We start from the raw sequence: 22,007 nt of genomic DNA, 5'->3' as shown, positions 1-22,007 counted from the left end.
GGGCTCACGCTTCAATTATCTATAAGTTACGCCAAACTTCATTATCACCTAATTTCCCTCCAAACCGTTTTACCTGTAATAAGAAACATAATCAATATTAGGACAATTCCAAGAACAATTTTTTTTTCTCTTTCCACACCAAAGAGTTTTCGATCCGCGTCAAAACCTCAAACGTTTCTATTATTTCACAAAACGTTCTTTATTTAAAATAAACGGTGGTACGACGAGGTTATAGACCTGTGAGCGCACCGTTAGCGCGCGAAATCAAAATGGCTGAATTACGCGCGAACTGTCATGGCGACCTTCACAGATAAATAATACAAAAGCGATGTACGTGAGTCAGATATCAGAAATTATAGCGGTATCTGTGTAATTATTGTGTACGTTTTTGTTAATAAATTCGGTACATAGCTGTTACGGGATTCGAATTTTTTATTCCATTTTATTATGGTTCTAGCACGAAACCTAGTATTATGTTTTGTCCTCTTTTTTCCTGTACCATAAACGAAATAAAATGCGCCCAGTAATGGTTAAACTCGCAATTACATGGTACTTGAATAAAACGGATCTAGTTTAATAGAATTCACATAAAAACACATTTGCTCTTGAGTTATATTTTTGCATCAACACTTTACCTTGATACCTGTAAGTATATTTTTCTCCAAAGATTGGATATTCTTAAGAACATAGAGAGAAGAGTATTTGTTTGAACGTCTGATTACAAAGGCTCTGTCACCGTTGGATAGCTATATGCTATACTAGACGCTCGTCCCGGCTCCGCCCGGATATCAAGATTCCTGTTTTATCCCAAGGGAGCATTAAATCGGAATAAAACGTATCCTATCACCCAAGCCAAGTAGCCAGGTCAATACTGGACAGATTTTCAAATTTCTTTCACAATTAGAAAGCTGCGACTTCACTGAGTGACATAGGCTATATATTATGTACCACGAGGGAAGCCTAAGTTAGTAAGCCATATTTTTTTTTTTATGTCATAGCGGGCAACTAGGCTGTTGGTTCGCCTGATGGTAAGCGATCACCACCGCCCATGAACATTCGCAGAGGTAGCCTCTGCGAAGGTGTTGCCCGCTTTTAAAGGGTAAAGGAAAAGGAAAGGATTAACGACTGGGACGGGTGAGGAAAAGGAAACGGGCCTCCGGCTCCCCCACTCACCGTACGAAACACAGTGGCATGCCACTATTTCACGCCGGTTTTCTGTGGGGGTGTGGTACTTCCCCGGTGCGAGCTGGCCCAATTCGTGCCGAAGCGTGCTCGACTCCCACATACATGAACCATGGGCGAAGCCGGGGCGAACTGCTAGTGTCCTATACATTTCTTTATTGTCTTGTAAAACACGTTTGCGATACAAAATTCCTGATAAGTGTAATTTATATTTAAATTTGTTTTATAATTGCTTAGTTAAACGGAAACACGATAATTAAAGGTTTTTTCGTTGCTTCAATGTCTTCAATAACAACCGCTTTGCCAAAATGATAAGAACCCCCATTAACGCAAGCCTCCCCCCGTTATGCTATCACGTTTAAATTGCTGAACAATTTTTGATGAATTTTGTGTTATAGGTAGATAGGTGGAACTAGCTGAATGAGATTTACGAAGCTAGAAATATATGTTATTGTATTTAAGCTGAGAAATTTTGAAAGAATAGAAAAAATTTGATCACGAGGCAGGATTCGAACCTGCGTATCTTGCCTAACCGTAGCAACGCCTAGCCTCTCGGCCACCCGTGCCTGCCTCGTGATCAAATTTTTTCTATTCTTTCAAAATTTCTCATTTATAAAGCATTTCAATGCTATAAAACTAAAAATTAAATTTGTATTTAAGCTGTTAAAATAAAAAATATATTTTAGTTAATCATGTATCTAGTATTTGATTTAGTTAAGTTTGTTGTAAAAAATTTTTTTTTGTATCGCTGTCGCTTTGGGCTTGTCCTGTTATGGCAAATGATTTTTATAAATAAATAAATAAAAAAATATACAGTGAAACTTGGTTAAGTGGGACCTGGATTAGTGAGAAACCTCCATAACTGGAACTCATGGTGAGGTCCCAACACTTTGGCACTGAATTACCTCTGTTAGTGGGACGAGGTAAACCTCTATATCTGGGATTTGTTCTTTCGATTTATCATCATAGTTACCTCTATAACTGAGACAGCGAGTAAATTTTATATGCATAAACCTCTGTAACTGAGATAATATTGTTTGTTTACTCATTCTTATTCTACCCACAAATTCCACACGTAATTTCAAGTACGTAAGTACAAATTTTGAGCTTCAATTACCTCTATAAATGAGACAGATATTGATTTATACCTGTATATCTGAGACACTGGGTAAGTGGAATACCTCTATAAGTGAAACGACATTGCAGGTCCCTTGATGTCTCACTTAACCAGGTTTCACTGTAATAAGGCTTATCCCTTATAGTAAAACCCTATTAAAACCAAAACAATAACTATTTTTTAATAAAAATCTAAACCTTCAAATTGTCAGAAACAGACCTAGTTAAAATGGGATCACGATTGGCAGTTATCAAATAAAAACAGAATCAGCAAAATCGGTTCACTCAATCAAGAGTTCTGAGGTAACAAATTCAAAAGACATATGGTATTGATAACCTTTTTTTGAAGTCGGTTAGAAAGAAAATACAAGCATCGAACCCACAACCCCAAGCACTACGTCCCAAATAAAGTTAATCCAGTCCCTTTCAGGATTTATTGGCAATAAGACCAAAAATTAAGGCTTTTTATAGTGTCTCTAAGCTAGGTTAACTTTTCATTTATTAAGAAATTAGACGTTTTTCCCGGTTCCGCCCGGATATAAAGATTCCTGTTTTATCCCAAGGGAGCATTTAATCGGGATAAAAGTATCTATCAAGTCAGCTCATACCCCGTCTATATACCAAATTTCATCAAAATCCGTTCAGTAGTTTCAGCGTGTTGACGGACAAACATCCAAACAAACTTTCACATTTATAATATTAATGTGATAATGTGATACAGGCGGAGTGAGAACTTGTGTATTTCCGTATATACAGGGTGTCCCACCAAGGGTGTATTATATGCTAAAATATGATTACTTATCACTACATAGTATAAAACAAAGTCGCTTTCTCAGTCCCTATGTCCCTATGTAAAAATATATTGTAGTTGTGTAGTTTTAAAGATCTAACCATGCATACATACATACAGGCAGACGCGGGAAGCGACTTTGTTGTATACTATTTTGTTATCTATACTAATATAATAAACAGGAAAAGTTTTTGTGTTTGTTTGTACCCTAAAGGCTCCGAAACTACTGGTCCGATTTTGAAATTTGTTTCATCAAAAGAAAGCTACATTATTCCCGTGTACTAAGGAATACTTTTTACCCCGGAAATGTACCACGGGCGAAGTCGGGGCGAACAGCTAGAAAGTATAAAATTTTCTCGACACAATATTCGTAAACGTTACCTTCTCCAAAACTCCTCGACTTCTTTTAATGAAACTTATGTACATTCGGTAGGTCTTACATCGGATCGTAAACCTTCACACCTCTAACTGATAAGGGTGTTGCCAGGAAAACGTTTTCCATACTCCCAGCCGAAATATTATTTAAAACCCGACTCCAGCTTGGCCGTTAGGAAATTCCTTACGTTACAACAGACAAAGCAATTAACAGTAATACTTGACCACGGGCTTTGTTCCCGGAGTGTTAAAGGATTTAATTGGAGTTTTATTTGTACAATATCAAAGAAATTCCCTTTATCCCAAAGAGAAAAGGGCATTTCATTCAGTTCTTGAAAAGAATTTGTATTTGTGTTTTTATTTATACTAGCTTTACGCAGCGGCTTCGCCCATAGCAATGGAAAACCAGCCCACTCTCCTATTAGGTTCCCGGGAAGAACTATGTTAGGTTTTTGAGTTATTTTGGTATCATATTCCATTAAAATCCGCGTGAAGACACAGACAGATTAACTTTCACATTTATAATGTTAAGTAGAGATTAAAAGAAACCACGTTACGTAAATTTTTTGTTCTTGTATTTATAATGCGACAGCGTTTGAAACACTGCACCGATTTTGATAAAATGGAGGTAGACAACATTTAGGCTTTTTACACTAATAACATAAAGAGGAAACGTTTGTATTTATGTATGTTTGTAATGTTTTCACGCTACTGCTGGTACGATTTCAGAAATTCTTTCACCATTGGAAAGCTTCACTTCAATAAGCTATGTGTATACCACGGGCGAAGCCGGGGCGAACAGCTAGTTACTGATAATCAACACTTGGTGGTACTGAAATAGGGGATGAACATGGAGTGCAATTGTTATAGAAAACCAGACGAAAATCTTAGTCTTATTCTGTTATCAAATGGACTCCAGTGTTACAGAATATTTTTACTATTATATAATAGAATCTAAAACCGCACAAGCAAAAAATCTAAGATAAATTAAAGGGTAGAATAATAATTAAAAATATATTGTCCTTTACCCAACGGTTGCCTGGTAGAGATGGCTTTTAGCCATAAGGCCGCCCTTTGCATACCAGTTTTTGTTAAATTTTGTTTTATTTCTTTTTTTTTATATTTTGTAAGTGTGTGCAATAAAGAATAAATAAATAAATAAATAAATTTTGTCAACCCTAATGTTATTTTAGCTTATTTTCAAGTAAAATATAACTCCGAATTCATTAAAACTCGAATAATTAAAAAACTAATTAACATCAAATTTTAGCGAAGTTATATTTTAGAACACTTGAAAAGAAATACATAATGATTAAAGTGCACTAAGTAATTTCTTTGCCATCATTTATCTAGACGTCCGCTTAGGGTTGTCACACAGAAGTTTTATATTTATATCTATACTAGCTGACCCGGCAAACGCTGTTCTGCCTGACTCTTATCATTTAAGGGTATAAAAAATAGATGTTAGCCGATTCTCAGACATACTAGATATGCACACAAAATTACATGAGAATCGTTTTAGCCATTTTGGAGGATATATATACCTATAGAGATTTTATATTGAGAAATTTAAGTTTACATTATTGAAATAACCCATTGTCTCCACATCATTAATAATTAATTTAATTTTTATATATTCTACTGATGACAAAAATATAAAAATTTTATATTATATTCTACTGATGTCATAAATAGAAATATTTTACAGAATATCCATATTCTCATAATTTAAACAAACACAAAGTAATTCCTATGTTTAATAGGTGTAGTAGTTTTATATCACCAACATAAATACGAACAAACAAAATCATAAAAATCGAAGATAAACAATCAATAAAAAACAAATCGGATACTAACGAACTGCATTTATAACATAAAAACAAAAAAAAAAAATATATACATTTTAAATTTATCGATACCCACAACCCTATCTTGTAACTACATCACTAATTACATCCCGGCTTCACTTCATTTGTCTAACCCGGAGCTTTCAAGATAAGCCAATTTCGTGCTTTGAATTATGTGAAAATTACATCAAATTCGGTACAGCTGGCTGCGTTCTTTTTAATTTGTTTTGGACAGATATTTGAATAAGCCTGCATAATGGACAGATTTAATTCAAACTTTGTATACATATTAAGGATCGGTGACAATACAATAATTTCATGAGTTTATCTTATTATCCTGACTAGCTGCGCCCCGCGTTGTCACCCGCGTAAATCCGTATCCCGTAGGAATATCAGGATAAAAACTTGCCTATGTGTTATTTAGTTGTCCAGCTGTCTACGTACCAAATTTCATTGCAATCGGTTCAGTAGTTTTTGCGTGAAAGACCAACAAACACACGAACATCCTTACAAACTTTTTTTTTTTTTATGTTACAGTCGGCAATAAACTTTCGTATTTATAATATTAGTAGGATAAAGCTGAAGAGTTTGTTCGTTTGAAGGAGACAATCTCAGGAACTATTGATTCGATTTGAAAATATCTAACATTTCCAGTAATATTATAAGTATAGACACGGGTTTACTCGCCGACGCGTCACCTACCGTCGTCTATCATTAACAAAATTACATAAGACAACTTTCGCAGGCTTTCGCGCACCTTTTTGCACCCGTGTGAACCACAGACAATGCACTTTGTTTACCAATAGGTATTACGTGTGGAAATTAAATACTAGACATATTTATAGCTAGACTTGTTGCCTAGATGGTGTTGCTTTCTTTCCTATGTAATTTTTTATTTCTATTTACTTAGGGACACGAGTTAAATGCGTGGTTTATGAAGCCTTATGTATATTATAATAAAAAAGAAATGCAGGAATAGGTATTTAATTTAAAAAAAAACAGTCAAATTGATAACCTTCTCTTTTGAAGTCGGTGGAAACGGGAAAAAGTTTGATAAATATCATAAATATTCTCTTTGAATGGTTTATATGGTTAATGGTAAAAATAAAGCAAATAAGAAAATCTTCAATTATAATTCCTTATCAGTTACAATTATTTTATTGGTAAATAAAAAAAAATTAAAATCTCGATTTATACACGATAATTCCAAATATTTATTTTTATAACTTACGCGGAATTAGGAACACGACTGCTTTCCTCCATTTGCATGCACGCCATTCGTAGGTAATTAATTATGAATAATTAATTTATATAATAACTCTTTAAACAAAATTTCATTTACGTATACAAGGTAACACACCCAAACAAATAAGATTCCTTTTTCGATTCGAATAATTCAAAATGACAATGTTCTTTTGTAATTCCCGCGTATTATGACAGACAAACGAATCATACGCTTTAGTTTTTACTCTATGCTCAGAACCAGTTCTGAAACAACAATTATTACAAAACTTTCTCTTCAAAGCGGTTCCGCTGTTTATTTGATCCATTAGATAGTATGAAACAGCTTCGATTGTTCCATTTTTGAATTCTTCAAAGCTTTTTTATCTGCATTCCCGCCACAACCGATACCATTATTTTTATTAACGGCCAGACTTATTTTTTTACTAGGCTCTGGCTTACACTATATACAGCCTAGTTTTACATTTGAAAATAGATACTGGTTTTTGCACGAATTGAAACACATGAATACACAAACATTTCAGTTTAACTAAAGACTACTTACTAATACTGACATAGTTTTCTGTACTAGTTTTAACATAGCCATTTAAATACTTTCAAACGATGTTATGTAGTGAATAAACGAATATTATCACCGCATAAAATATATTTTCTAATTTAAAAATATACATAGGCAAATTTTAAAAATAGAGTCTCATAGACCAAAAAACGAAAACGAACATGGACAGGACAGATATTCAAAAAGGGATTATTAAGTTTTTTAATTAAACAAAAAAGGGCCAAACGACCTGTGTACCTCAACGCCATCTGCTCTCTACCTGTTCGCGGCAAAAAAGTTGCCCTACGAAATAAAACAGACGTTTTGAATGTGCTTATGAAGCCTGTGTTTATGAAAATTCACTGTTAAATTAGGGGCAGTTTCTTCAAGGTTAAAGGAATGATTTTCGAAATAAAGGTATGCTATCCTTCTAACCCTACTTCCTGCTATCCTACTAATATTATAAATGCGAAAATTTGTAAGTATGTGTGTGTATTTGTTGCTCTTTCACGCAAAAACTACAGAACCGATTGCAATGAAATTTGGTTCGTAGACAGCTGGACAACTGGAATAACATATAGGCAACTTTTTATCCCGATATTCCTATGGGATACGGACTTAACGGTGAAACCGCGGGGCGCAGCTAGTCTCAAATAGTTTGATAAAGCAAAAAGAGAGATTTGGTTACATTTACAAATACATATATAGGTAGTTAAATATAAATATATGTTTTAATTATATAAGTATGTATTATCATATGATTAAGGCGTTAAACTACTGACTGACTAGCAGTTTGACCCGGCGTCGCCCATGATGCGAAAAAACCGACGTCAACTGTAGCTTATCTTAGGTACTCGACCTTTCGAATGGTAAAAGTATTTATTTATGTTATAGTAAGCATAGAGTAATGCGTCGCTTGATTGTAAGGGACCATCACCACTCAAGAAAGTTAGACTCCTTGCGTTTAATTACCTAATGGATTGCCGGCTTTATAGGTGAGGGAAAAGGATTGATGAGAGGTATAAAGAATAGACCTGGGGGGAGGGGTAAAGAAAAGGACCTGGACCTCCGGCTATCGAAAAACAGTACGAAATATTAGCATCGACATGCTATTTCACGATCTGTGGGGCTGTGGTACTTCCCCGTTGCGAGCTGGCCCAATTCGTGCCGAAGCGTGCTCGACTCCCACGTATTATAAGTTTGATTATTTAGTGGTTACATTCACACCTGCTTTATGTTTAATAAACATTGGTATATGGTTATGCTTAATGTTAAAAGTATGTTTACATAATTAAATTCCAGTTATTTTAACCGATTTTAACAAAACCATGACTACGTTACTTTTAAAGCGAATCAAATTAGATTCATCGGTAAGGAATCAAATAGTTTTAATACCTTCTTTACAAACTAGTGAGCTATTTTTAATGTAATAATGTTTTCTGTTAACCATATTTATTAATATAATAATATACTGGTCAAATGCATAACAATTTGTTTTTTTTACATAAAATGTGATGATATATTAAAAATTATTGAATACACAGAAAATAATCCTCCTTTTTTCCCCGTACTTAGTTGGGTAAATATGTATTTTTTTAGCTAGGTTAACAATATTACAACAGATTATAAATATTGTACATGTAAATGACAGTATACGATCCACAGACTGCCATCAGCTGCGGCGGAAAGTTTTTAATCTGTGCAAATAGTAAATATTTATTTTGTAACTGCATTGCGGTTAGTGGGATTTTATATTTTTATTCGGAGTCACTTGTCTGTCTGTACTCATGAACGGGTGAAATTGTTTTGATTGAGTTGTTCGAAGAAGGAAGTTTTATTACTAATCTACATACGTAACTGAATATTGTATGATATATAATTATGAAGCCGTCAAACAAAGGAGGTTCATAATTCGAATTTATCTTTTTATGTTCGCAAGGTCAGAACTTTCGACTGGATGAAACGATTTTGATGATTCTTTTCTATATGGAAACTAGTGCTTTCTGTGTGGTCTCATTCAAATTTGGTCTAGTTCTGTCTATTTGAAGGCGTTTTAGCTTAAAAATTATTATTTTAAATACAAAGTTTTGCTGGATTTTATATATTTATAATACGTTGAGTGATGGTAGAACCGATTTAAATATTTATTTAACGTTTAAGTACTTACGTGAAAACAGCTAAACACATACGAATGAATTTAAAATACAAATAGTTCATAGTTTAAATACAACAACACACGAGTAAAACCCGTGAGTGACTAGTAGTCGAATTAAAAAAATAACATTCAAATATCATATTCTGAATATGGGAGTAGAGCACGCTTCGGCACGAATTGGGCCAGCTCGCACCGGGGAAGTACCACACCCCCACAAAAGACCGGCGTGAAATAGCATTCTGCTGTGTTTCGTTCCGTGAGTGGGGGAGCCGGAGGCCCATATCCTCTTCCTTACCCTTCCCAGTGCTTTCCTTCATTCCTCTCGCCAATCCTTTCTTGATCCCATCCCAAAAACCATTTATAGAGGCCTTTACCTTTACCGAAGATTACCATTTATAAGGTCTGCAATGGACCTTATGCTTCACCAAATGTTCATGGGCGGTGGTGTCGCTTACCATCAGGCGACCCGCCAGCTCCCTTACCGATCATGACAAAATAAATATAAAAGGTATGTAATGGTGTATCACACTAATCACACTGTTGCACTAATATTATAAATGTGAAAGTTTGTTTGTTTGGATGTTTATCCTTCAATCACCCTGAAACTACTGTACGGATTTTGATGAAATTTTGTATACAGACAGTATGAGCTGACTTGGGTGATAGGATACTTTTAACCTGATTAAATGCTCCCTTGGGATGAAACAGTAATCTTGATATCCGGGCGGAGCCGGGACGAGCGTCTAGTTATATATATTATACACATCAAAGTTTCCTTATGGGAAGTATGCCATTAAGCTGATCCCAGAAGCTAGTAAGCTGCGCCCCGCGGTTTCACCCGCGTGAGTCCGTATCCCATAGGAATATCGGGATAAATTTGCCTATATGCTATTCCAGTTGTCCAGCTGTCTACGTACCAAATTTCATTGCAATCGTTTGAGTTGTTGTTGCGTGAAAGAGTAACAAACACACACACATCCTTACAAACTTTCGAATTTATAATATTTGTAAGAGTAGGAATAGGATAGTAGGATAACTTAAGCAAAAAGTGAATTAAATATTTAAGTTACTTCAAGTATCGATATAAGTATATTCCTAGATGTTACACGTTAAATGTAATTTTTAAACTTTCAAAGAGACCATAAAACGGTGGTTAATTTAACCGCTGGTTGTGATCCATGTTTAACCGGCGTTTGAAGATTAATGACTGGTTAACGTTTGATACATTTAATTTTATTGCACTTTGATATGTTTTAACACAAATAAAGAAAAGTATTGAAAATCGGCCAAAAAAACCGATTTTAAAACGGGATTTTTATTAACCTTTATGGTCACCGACTTCTCGGGAAGGGAGGTACCGCTTCAGTTTCCAAAATTAACCGACGTCCCAAAACGAAGGTACTCAAACCGATATATTTTTTGGATTTATTACTCCCACACTCGGTGGGTTTTCAACTGCATATTACACAACAACAACAAATTGAAAATCAAAGAACAATAGGAAATTGGTTTCATTTGATCCCCTACGCTCGCCCCTCCCCTCCCCCCAGGGAAGCTGATGACTTTTTTTTGTAGAAAACATTTATAATATCATATAATGTATGAATCAAATAACTCAAATAAATTACCACAAATGCTTTGTGACTCATTGCATAATTATTCTAAGCACGAACTTCGTATATTCGTCATATATATTTAACATTGGCATTCCAGTGTCCTATCCCACTATTATTAAATTTGTATGTCTGTCAGTCGGTGTACCAGTTATCGTTGTACTGCTTTCGAAATTATTGTGTATGGCGTCCCTAATTAGATATTTCGGAGTAAGGTTTTAATACTTATATAAATTGAATATAAAATTTAATAAAAATGTTATCTAAATACTATATAAAATACAGCTAATATTTTATCATTTATAACTCGAAAGATTTTTGTATCAAACCTAACTAATATTTCCTTTATTTTATACTTTTAACGTAGAAAAACAAATAAGGCAAACATTAAATTATACGTCGTAACTACTCACAAGTTTTACCTACCCATTGTTAATCCTAAAACCCTACGTTTAATACGCCTATTAATATTTTATAGTACTCATATTGACTTTCAAATACATCTAAAATAATTATACTATAGATCCGAATCCCCTCTGTGGGACACACCACACAAGGGACTTATACAACCGGCTCATAATCTAGACTCAGGTCTCAAGTCTATGCTACTGAAAGTTCAACGACTTTCCTCTTCCAACCCACACTTAACCATCTTTGTTGATTGTAGCCCAGATACAAACGAAAAAAACCCCATGTGCAAAATTAAAAAGGCGGTAGATACGCGAAATTTTCTAGAAGTTATACTATTTAATTCATACATAACAAGCAAAAACTATGTCGTAATCTTTCGTTCAATATAGCCGGTTTACCATATTATAAAACACTTATAATTCGCATATAAAATAAAAAATTATCCAACCATCACGTAGCCTAGTTAAATACCGCTAAAACCTGTTTGAAATATTCGAAAGGATCTCCATTCACGTATCGATAAATTAAATAAGCCATTCACGGTTTTATTTCCATGTTTTCAACACAATATTACACACGTTTAAAATTGGCCGTTATGATTGATTTTATTAAATAAGAAAAAGATAATGGAGTTTGAAAATAGAACACAATATACCTGTGTCCTTTAACGCGTGGGTACCGAAGAAATTTCGATAAATGCAATACGATAACAAAGAAAGAGATTGTACCTGATAATGACGAGTTCCTCCCGGCAATGACTCACAAGCACTTTTTGTTACACAAAGTTTAATTTTGAACTTTGAAAACAGTATTCTACGGCTGAACGCGGCACTGCCACACCTCAGAGCACTTTCAAACCGGTTTCAAACGGTCACGTAAAAGTAGTTTGGGAGCGCGGTGACGGCCAACACAAACACCACCCGTGAACGTTACCGGCTGACTGACGTTTGGAGAAAAAAGTCAAGTGATGTTGCCAGATCGTGAACTCTCATTTTCAACTGAAATTTTGTAATGAATTATTGTGATTAAATAGTCATTATATTCTGTTATTTTAAAAATTTCTATCCATACAATAAGTTTCATGTTACAGAAGCTATAAAAAATAGAAAATAAAACATAAAATAGAACAGTACAATACATATGACATCTCTTCTATAGAGGATTGTTCTCTAAAGAAAATAGAAACATTATTAATGCGCATTCTATTGAATCATAATTTGAATAATGAAAACTGTCATGAGATTAGATAACGAGTCGTAATTATGTAATACATATTGGGAAATATTGAATTGATCCATTTAAATATTAATACGGCAATAACTACTTAATTTGCAACAAACAAATCGCCTAACCATTAATTTACCACAGTCATCTTTCATTAATTCACTTAAATACGTAATTGATGCGAAGTAATAGTAATTATATTATGTTAAAATATGCTGTAAAACTAATTTTTAAGATAAATTATAATATTGCTAATGCACATAATTATTTGCCAAATTTTTTAATACGAATTAATATAAATAATTTACATAAATTGACCTTTCATATTCAATACCGCGACAGTCGTTTTTGTACATCATAATAACTATTATGTGCTCCAAAGACTATAATAATATATAATATTGTTTTATCGGTAAAAGTGTCCAAGAATGTGAAATATCTGTATTAGTGGTAAAATATATAAACTTTTTACATATTTCTTACAGAATGTTTTAGTAAGTACAAAAAAAACCAATATAATATAATTGTCTGTTAAACATCAGTGAATCTATAACAAAATCTTGCGTTCTACTTTACATATAAACTTATTTCGAAATGTTATTACATTTGTGTTTTGTTTCCTTTATTTCCCGACGAAAGATGTAACTTTTGAATACTGGTATCCCCAAGCCTCTACTTTCATCGAGTTCGGACAATATCGCGCGCGCTCGGCTGCCTACGCTACGGTTCACAAAACCACAGAAATGGTCAAACGCGCCTATTCACTTAAAAAAAAACAAAAGTGGAGCGTCTTTTGTAACGCGGCTTCATTTAGTGAAAAATTTTAATAACGATCATGTGCTTGTCAGTATATAAACTATTTCGAACAATCACTTGTATAGCGCGGAATTTTACACGTTCGCGCGCGGTTTTTTGAAAATGGAAGTTTTTTTTTTCTTACCGATAAAGATATGCAACTCTCCATAGAGTCTATATAACAAATTTAGATTTTTAAATGTACCAACCTACTGATCTAAGCGATAGATAGTCTTATGAATCACGGTAAATGCATAAAAAGTATCAAATGCCAAAACGTGCTACACATTCACGCGCGTTTCTTGGCCGTGGACCGTTATTTTTGAAATTGATATTCTTTAAACACATTTAAACACCGTTCAATCATTTCCTATTATCAAATTATGCTTTTTTTCATAGACTGATATTTCAAATTCCATTTAACGTAAGGCATAAAATGCAACGAGTTCATTATAAACTTAGATAATGCTACTACAATATAACAGAAAGGAAATCATGGTCAAAAATACCTTACACCGTAAATAGAGGAGTAAATCTCTGCTTAAGTAAGTAACTCCGTCTGTTTGTCTGTCTGCCTCTTTTTAGGGCGTAAACCGATGCCTAGGCCTAAACTGAATCGATTTGGACGTAATTTAGTACAGAGATAGCTCGAGAAAGGACATACGATGGATTTAGTCCCGGATTCCCACGAGGACGGAGGACCTATGCGGGAAAAAATTAGGACTGTCTAATGTCTTGCCTTTGTCTAATGACTGTCTATTGTTCCTTTTGACTACGCGTGCAAAGACTAGGAAATTAAAGACTTTTTGGCGGATTTTAAACGCGATTTATTCATTATGTTATTTAGACCACCACGTGTGTCTTCCTGATTCCACACTCTCTGTAAAGTGTTCGAATCGTTGGGTTAAATAACATAATAAATAAATCGCGTTTAAAGCCTGTTAAAATGTCTTCAATCTCTAAAAGAAGTGTATGAGTATTAGTAAGTATAAATGATATTATTTTCCAAGTCATATAGACGTTAGCTAATTAGAATGAACTGAAACAACAAATGAATGCTAATAAATTATGACAGGATAGAAAGTTCCTTCGCTAATTGTACATATTTAGGTCTACTTTCTAATTCTTGTTCATTCGATAGACAATAAAGTGTTCCATTTCTCTTGATTATATATGGCAGTACAGTATTATGTTATCTGTGATATTACTAAATACACACGTTACAACTATTTAAAAAAGAAAGAAAATCCGTTTAATCATAAATACGGCAACTACTCCTTGAGACTGGCACATAGACATAATAGCTTCTTGCCACGAAGAGAAAAAAAAACTACTAAAATGAAATGGGTCCAAACGGGATGGGAAAATTTTGTCAATTTCCCATCAACATCCAATAGAATCACGCCAATGACAATATGTTGACAACTCGTAAACCCACGGAGTTGTACAACACCGAATCCAAAAAAATACAATTATTTATAACATATATCCATAGACAAATTGCATATTTTCTAGGACGTCAGTTGAAACATTAATAATACAATAAGCTTTCATTTAATCAATTTAATTTATTTATTTGATTAACTAACAGTTTGCAGTGATTTGTACATATAATTGTTATATAAGTAGTATTCGTGCGAAAAAATAACAAAAAATAATTAAAAGTTAACGCAGCATGCACAATTTGAATAGAATGATTTCTTAAAAGTATAATATATTATTATTACAATCACAATATATACCAAAAACAGGCTTATGGCTAAATATTTAATGTGAGTGACCGGCATTATCCTAACATAAAAGCAAATTAACTCAGTCTCTTCTTCACGACTAAACCACTGAACCGATTGGGAAGAAATTTAGTACAGAGCTAGTCTGGGACCCGTAAAAGGAGATAGAATAGTTTTTTTACCGGATATCCTCTGGAAATCTTTTGCAACGAGGCGAAGTCGCGGGCGGAAAGCTAGTTATTTTAGAGGCAGATATACAAGAAATTGGTTTTGTTGGAATGCTTGTTTAATTGAGCGCGTTGATCTCAGAAACGACTGAGCTACTATATGCGGGTAAAGAGCGGTATTAAATTAAAAAATATTTTTTATATCTAGCTATTACATTTATTTATCGAGTAGCCAATATAGAGTAGATGAAGTTTCATGGGTCATTTGGTTACAGTTTTAGGGTTCCGCAACCAAAGTGTAAAATAGAACCCAATTACTAAGACTTTGCTGTCCGTCTGTCTGTCTGTGTATGTCACCGGGATGAATCTCATGAACCGTGATAGTTAGTCACAATTTTCAGATCTGTTCCTGTTACCGCCTTTGTTGTTATCTTTCTAAAAAATAATTTAATGTCGAGGTTAAGCAACAGTCTGCACTGTCATAAATTGGATGGGTGTTCAATGCTACTTGCTAAGTTAATTAGTACGGAATCCTGAGTGTCCCAAGCCCAACTCGCACTTGATTTTTTTCTTATCAACACATGCACAATGCATGCGCAATCGATCATTAGTCACATAATGACAAACATACAGCAAGTAGCTACAATGAGTGGAAACTAGGCATGAATCCGGTGATTATACGTGCGTCACTATCTAGCCTAGGTTTAGTCATTTAGCCATTGCTATATTACTATTTTACTTATTGTACTACCATTATCGTGGTTAGCTAACAGTTCATTGTTATTTTTTATTAATATGTTTTTATAAACGTTTTACACGTTTTTATAAGCTTCACCTGTAATCTGTATGTTTGTATGTAACCGACTCCTTTAGATGAGATTTTGATGAACTTGAAACAGACTTAATTCAAACTGTATATACTTTTCATGAGTTTATCTTATTGTCTTGATTACGATCGCCAGGATTAAATAATTTCCTTATGTATACTCTGTATATATGCAATGGAGTCAATTTAGTTGATTCTATAATTACCTATAGCGTGATTTTTATACTACCTAGGTATATTTATAATTTTATATTTACGTAACAGCTGGCTTGATGTTAATCAATTAATTGTTTGTTTAAGTTTTACCCACAGATAACATAATAGTATACTAGTTTTAATAAACCGCCTTTAAATTGTCAGAACTAGACCAAATTTAAATGAAATTACGTGACAGAATCATAAAATTTCACTCAGCATAAAGTTTCATAACTTAACAGACACAAAAAATACAATTGAATTGACAACCTCCTCATTTGAAGTCTGTTGAAAATTACGTCTATGTAACAATAAAATGGTTCATTTCTAGGTATTATTATTATGTATTTATTCTATCCTACTTCCTATCCTATCCTAATCCTACTAATATTATAAATGCGAAAGTTCTTAAGGATGTGTGCGTGTTTCTGTGTTCTCTTTCACGCAAAAACTACTGAACCGATTGCAATGAAATTTGGTACGTAGACAGCTGGACAACTGGAACAACATACAGGCTACTTTTTATCCCGGTGTTCCTACGGGATACGGACATACGCGAGTGAAACCGCGGGGCGCAGCTAGTTTAATAATATTAATAATAAAGCCCGCAGGGCACCTTGTGGCGAGGTGTCGGGGAGTAGCGACCCCAACACCTTTAGCTGCTCACAATATGTGGTCAACATATTGTGAGCAGCTAAAGGTCTTGTCCCACATTAAAACTCTCAAAAGGGCCTCTGCGTTTTGGCTGTGTCCCCACGTAAGTCTTCCAAAAGACCGGTGCCTTTCTTCTGGGGATACCCGAGTACTATGGAAATGGGCTAATAATAAACCCGCAGGGCACCTTGTGGCGAGGTCACGGGGAGTAACTCTAAAGGGCCTCTGCGTGTTGGTCCTGTGTCTCCACGTAAGCCTTCCAAAAGACCGGGTGCTTTCATTCTAGGGGTAGATAATAATAATTGTTTCTTTGTTTCCTGTAATGATAGGATCACTTTTCTCCATGTGTAGCGAACACACCTACACTTATGCCTCTATTCGTATAATATCCACGCGGGGGGCTGGTGACCTGTTCCTCAGACTTCTATGCAGTCTACTTCAGGCACCAGTCTATCACAACGTTATCCTCTCTTATCTGTAAATTTAAGTAATCTGCCAATGTTGTGAGGACTGAATAAAGATGATTTTATTATTATTTCTATCACAGTAGATTCAGTTCGTTTAACGTTATTTTTGAAATATAATTATATTCTATTCTTTTTAATTTTCATAAATTTTTATTGTGCATACAGTACTTTTTTATTGTCCATCAACACATCCTGAATATTTATTCAGGGGCTCGTTTTACGCAACTCGACGTCAAGCGCCTATTTTGCGCCAAAAAAAAAAGAGGGGTCAGCCAAAGCTGGAACTATCCCAGCTCCTCCATGAAGCTAAGCAGCTTTTCAGTTTATGTATTTATTTACTACTATAATTGAGCTTATAAAAAGACAGTTCTAGAGTGTTAAGTGTTAAGTTGGGACATAAGGTCTGCAAACTACCTTGTCTCTGACCTTTCTCTTGTGCATCTGCAAAAGGCGACCCACCAGCTTTCCTAAAGATAATATTAAAAAGAAACCATTTTTGATCTGTCATCAATTTATTTCTTAAATAAAGGTATATTGGAAAAATATAACTTATACTATATTTAAAAACTACATGATCCTTAATACTAATGAATTACTCTTGTAAATAATTTTTTTATTAAAAACATAATATTTCAAATTCACCTCTAAAGAAAAAAACAATGCAATGCATTCTGCAAACATTGATTTCCTTTTGATTGGTATTGCAGTGGATATTAATAAATATATAATTCAACACATTAAAAATTTAATAGATACAAAACAATCACATTATTTGTACAATCAACTTTGAAAAACTTTACAAAAATAATTTGATACATTTAATAAACAAATAATTTATTTAGAGATTAAAATTACCGATTTTAATATCTTCAATAACTGCTTATATTCTCTTCTAATATAAGCACCGACTAAACAATTATTCAATTATCAGACAAGCCTTATAATTACATAATTGTTTTCTTTGAAAAAGTAACCATTGGCCTGGGGTTCCAGTCCAGACTAAATGGGACAAAGAGACAAAAATTTCCTATCAAACACAAAAAGATCTCACCAATTAGTTGAAAACCAGTTATTGAATAATTTACACAAAAGACAGTATATTCTCCAGCTAAGAACCTTTTTGGGAACATCAGTTAAAAAATACAACCCACAGAAATGTGTTCATCCATTTTTAAACTGCAATGTGATAGGGATTATCAAACATCACACTAATATTATAAACATGAAAGTTTGGATGTTTGTCCGTCAATCATGCTCAAACTACTGAACGGATTTTGATATACAGACAGGATATATGCTGACTTGGATGATAGGATACTTTTTATCTTGATTAAATGCTCCCTTTGGATAAAACAGTAATCTTGATATCTGGAAACGGGACGAGTGTCTAGTAAATTATAAAAAGCCTCTCCCATTACAAACAATATCATATAATACACCATAGTACACTCATCTGGTTTGTACCTGGCTTTTCTTACCCTCGAAATAAATCTATTCGATTTAAAATTTTCATCCAAAATGGACAGTTTTTGTTTTTCAGGAAGAAATGTATTCAAACTTGCTATGACACAAAGATTTAAAGCCATTGTTCAATTAAATGTCTTCCGAATTCTGCAATGTGATAAGCCCCTGATATTCCATCTCCTTATACATTATATCCTGGTTCAAAGTGTGCAAAGTGTCTTGGAATCTCTGCCGAAGCGCCTGGTTATCCATTCCGGAGATTTCATTCTGAGTTCTCTGCCTCCGCTGCTTGAGTTCGTCAAGCTCCACTTTCAGCTGTTGTATTCGGAAAGTCATGTTATCTTTGTCACGAGAATATTCATCGTCTTCGGAATAATCCATATGGCTAGGTGGCACATGTTTTTGTTTGGAAAACATTTGTGATTCGAATTGAACGGGATAAGATTTTTGTTCCACTCCGAGCAGTGTGCTATTGTCGGAGAGGCGGCTGTATGGTGATAGACGACTTTCTTCCATTTCAACATTGATGTTGTCATCTTCGGCATCGCTGTCGCTCACTGCTCCGCCGAAAATATCAACGACGTTCGAGGTTTCTTGTTTAGGGTTCACGACCTCCTTCTTAGGCGCTCGTTCAGCCTTCTTCCTCTCAGGTTTGGGTTTGGGTGTGCTGGGTTCTGCTTTACGGTCATCATCCTCTTTGATCACCTCCCAAGTGACGCTGACGGCTTCGTTGTCAGCTCGCAACAAGCGCTTCACTTCCTTCTCTATTTCTGGTGCTTCTACGTATTTCTTTTTCAGCGTTTTTCTGAAGCGACGCTTGCGTACATTTTTGGTTGGTGGTGTTACACCGTGAGGATAGAGAAATTTTTTATCTACTTTATACGGGTCCTTCTTTTTAGTCTTAGTGGGTGATTCTTCTTCAACGGGCTGATCAGCTTCCTCCTTGCATATCATAATTTGACATATGTCCGCGGTTTTGTAGAAACTTTTTGTATCAATAGTTTTAAGTGATTCTATTATTGTTGGTAGGTCGAGGATTTTGGCATGCATCAACCAGTGGTCGAATCTGACTTCGCCGTTTCTCATTTCGTTGTCAACCTGTATTGTGAGGCGATTTTTTAGATTTTCACCAGATTTCAAAACATCGCGTAACACTTTCGCAGGTTCCTCTGGTAGTCTAAGAATAAATTGAGATTCGAGTTCTACTGGATATTCCGGTTCTCGTTTGTCTCTATTCATTTTGATAATACTGAAATTTAATTAAAATCAATTGGTAAACAATAAAGCGATACGACAACAGTACGGAAATTTCGCGAATATATTTTTCCTAACATATTGACATTTGACACAGTCACAGAGTATAATCCAGTATCCAAGTGTTTAATCTATAGAGTAAAATAAACTTTGAAATGACAGATGACGGAAGGGCCTAGAATAATACACCTAATACTTATACCTATAGTTTAGAAATAAGTACCTACAAAGTTTGTTTCTGTTCATGTATAGACCCTAATTGGGATAACAAGATTCAACCAATTTCTCTATAATTAGGTACTCTGTCATTTCAACATTCATGAGTATTGTTCGAAGTAATTAATACTTGATCTGTGGTTTTGTCAAAAGTCAAAACCATGTCACTGAATCTGAAACGTAAAAGTCAAATTTCTTAGTGGTGAAAGGACGTGTTATCAGTTTTTGTTTACTTTAATTTAAAAAAGTACACAAAAAGTTGCAACTTTCTAACCATAACTATTGTCTGGAGGGATATAAAAGTAATGTAGGAAAAACTATAGCTACAGTGAGTATCACAAAGTTTTTACGTGTAAATTACATTCCATTTAATGTTTTTAACGTCTAGTTTTGAGATAGGTATTTTGTGCTATTAATTTTTCCGTGAGATAAAACGCCCAATAAAATAGACGTTTCTATATTTGAATTTAAAATTTGCGCATAATTGAAATGCATGTAATAAATTATTCCAAACGGTAGTTTGGTGATATATAAAAATGTTTAAAACATTTATAATTACAGAATAGTTCTCCGAATTCGACAATTTCTCTATTTTTTTTGCTAATATCGTATCGAAACATTTTGTTTCCCATTATATTTTTATGCATCAATAATAAAGAAAATCTGATTAAGTTTCAATCAAATTAAGGATTATATCTACATTTGTTTTGAATCCTCTTTACCATTACTTATTAACTTACATTAATATATGTGTATGTCCATACATTCATCTATTTTATTTAAATAAATTTTTATCTGTCCACTTTTTTTTTGAATTGTTGTTATCGTTTTCCAATTATCACATCAAGTTTTTCATATTAAAGCATTTTGTAATTTAAGGTTATAAACATAGGAAATATGGTGAAATTGTGGGAAATATATATAATTTATTTGTTTTAAATAGTTCCAAAGATAACAGTTGGAAAATTTTATACAGCCATAAGTGATGAGGGTTTCCTGAACGAGTCAGCAAGTGTATAATTTACACACATCAAGTGAATACATTTTTCAGGCTTATTTATGTTTTTATTTACTCAATACTTGAGTGTGTCACACAATTTTTCTTGTAACTCAATAGCTCCAAGTGTTTTCAACTGATGTATGTGTTTCTTTTTGTATGTGATAGAGAATTGCTGTCATTGGTCCCATTTTAGAATTAAAAAGTAAATTAAGGAGTAAACTCCTTCAGGGGTGTCTGTGGCGGTTTTTGTAGAAAATTATTACACATTATTTTTTATTTTTGTTTCTTCCTTTTACATGTATGGTGCAAATGTCAGGGTGTCAATGTGGTCAATCACTGAAAATCAGTGGAGAGTCTGAGTTCTTTTAATGGGCTTAGACTCTTAAACACTGAGTTGATCTCCTGTTTATATTAGGTTAATTTAGCTTCTTTTATATCAAATTATTCTATAACTTTACCTTGTATAAATAAATGTAATTTCTTTCTTCTTTCCATTCTCATCTTATTTACAAGATCATAGATATAAAATGCATATATGCCAATAAAGCCTCTTTAAAGTATTTTGTTTTAACTTGATGTGTGTGTAAACTACAAACTGAGTGCTGATTCACCCAGGTCATAGATATAGGAAAGTATGGAAATTGTTTAATCATGTCATATCACTGGAAGTAATAGACCGGGAGATGGTGACACAAATTACTAGGTCATTTGTACCAGTATGGCGGTTCTTCAGTGGTCTAATTACG

At 34.0% G+C, this 22,007-nt stretch overlaps 3 protein-coding genes across 7 annotated transcripts in view; 1 reads left to right on the top strand and 2 right to left on the bottom strand.

The window, feature by feature from the left end:
• The window catches only part of LOC119838117 (fasciclin-3), a 96,672-nt gene extending 84,462 nt beyond the window's left edge, over positions 1-12,210 (bottom strand). For all 5 annotated transcript variants that reach the window (XM_038363938.1, XM_038363939.1, XM_038363940.1 and 2 more), the window contains exon 1: positions 11,998-12,210. The gene's annotated coding sequence lies outside the window, so the exon portion shown is untranslated. The remainder of the gene's footprint in view (positions 1-11,997) is intronic.
• A 5,875-nt stretch (positions 12,211-18,085) lies between these two features.
• On the bottom strand, positions 18,086-20,148 carry LOC119838221 (transcription initiation factor TFIID subunit 7-like). The gene has a single exon (XM_038364073.1). It carries the CDS (start codon positions 20,028-20,030, stop codon positions 18,921-18,923), a length of 1,110 nt encoding a protein of 369 aa, XP_038220001.1. The 5' UTR covers positions 20,031-20,148; the 3' UTR covers positions 18,086-18,920.
• Positions 20,149-20,413: 265 nt separating this feature from the next.
• The window catches only part of LOC119838100 (WASH complex subunit 2A), a 16,919-nt gene continuing 15,325 nt past the window's right edge, over positions 20,414-22,007 (top strand). Inside the window, exon 1 of the mRNA XM_038363912.1 lies at positions 20,414-20,589. The gene's annotated coding sequence lies outside the window, so the exon portion shown is untranslated. The remainder of the gene's footprint in view (positions 20,590-22,007) is intronic.

This window comes from Zerene cesonia, unplaced genomic scaffold (assembly GCF_012273895.1).
Source record: "Zerene cesonia ecotype Mississippi unplaced genomic scaffold, Zerene_cesonia_1.1 Zces_u001, whole genome shotgun sequence".
Classification (NCBI taxonomy): Eukaryota; Metazoa; Arthropoda; class Insecta; order Lepidoptera; family Pieridae; genus Zerene; species Zerene cesonia.
The sequence above is the reverse complement of the archived record's forward strand: the minus strand, read 5'-3'. Positions and strand labels throughout refer to the sequence as shown.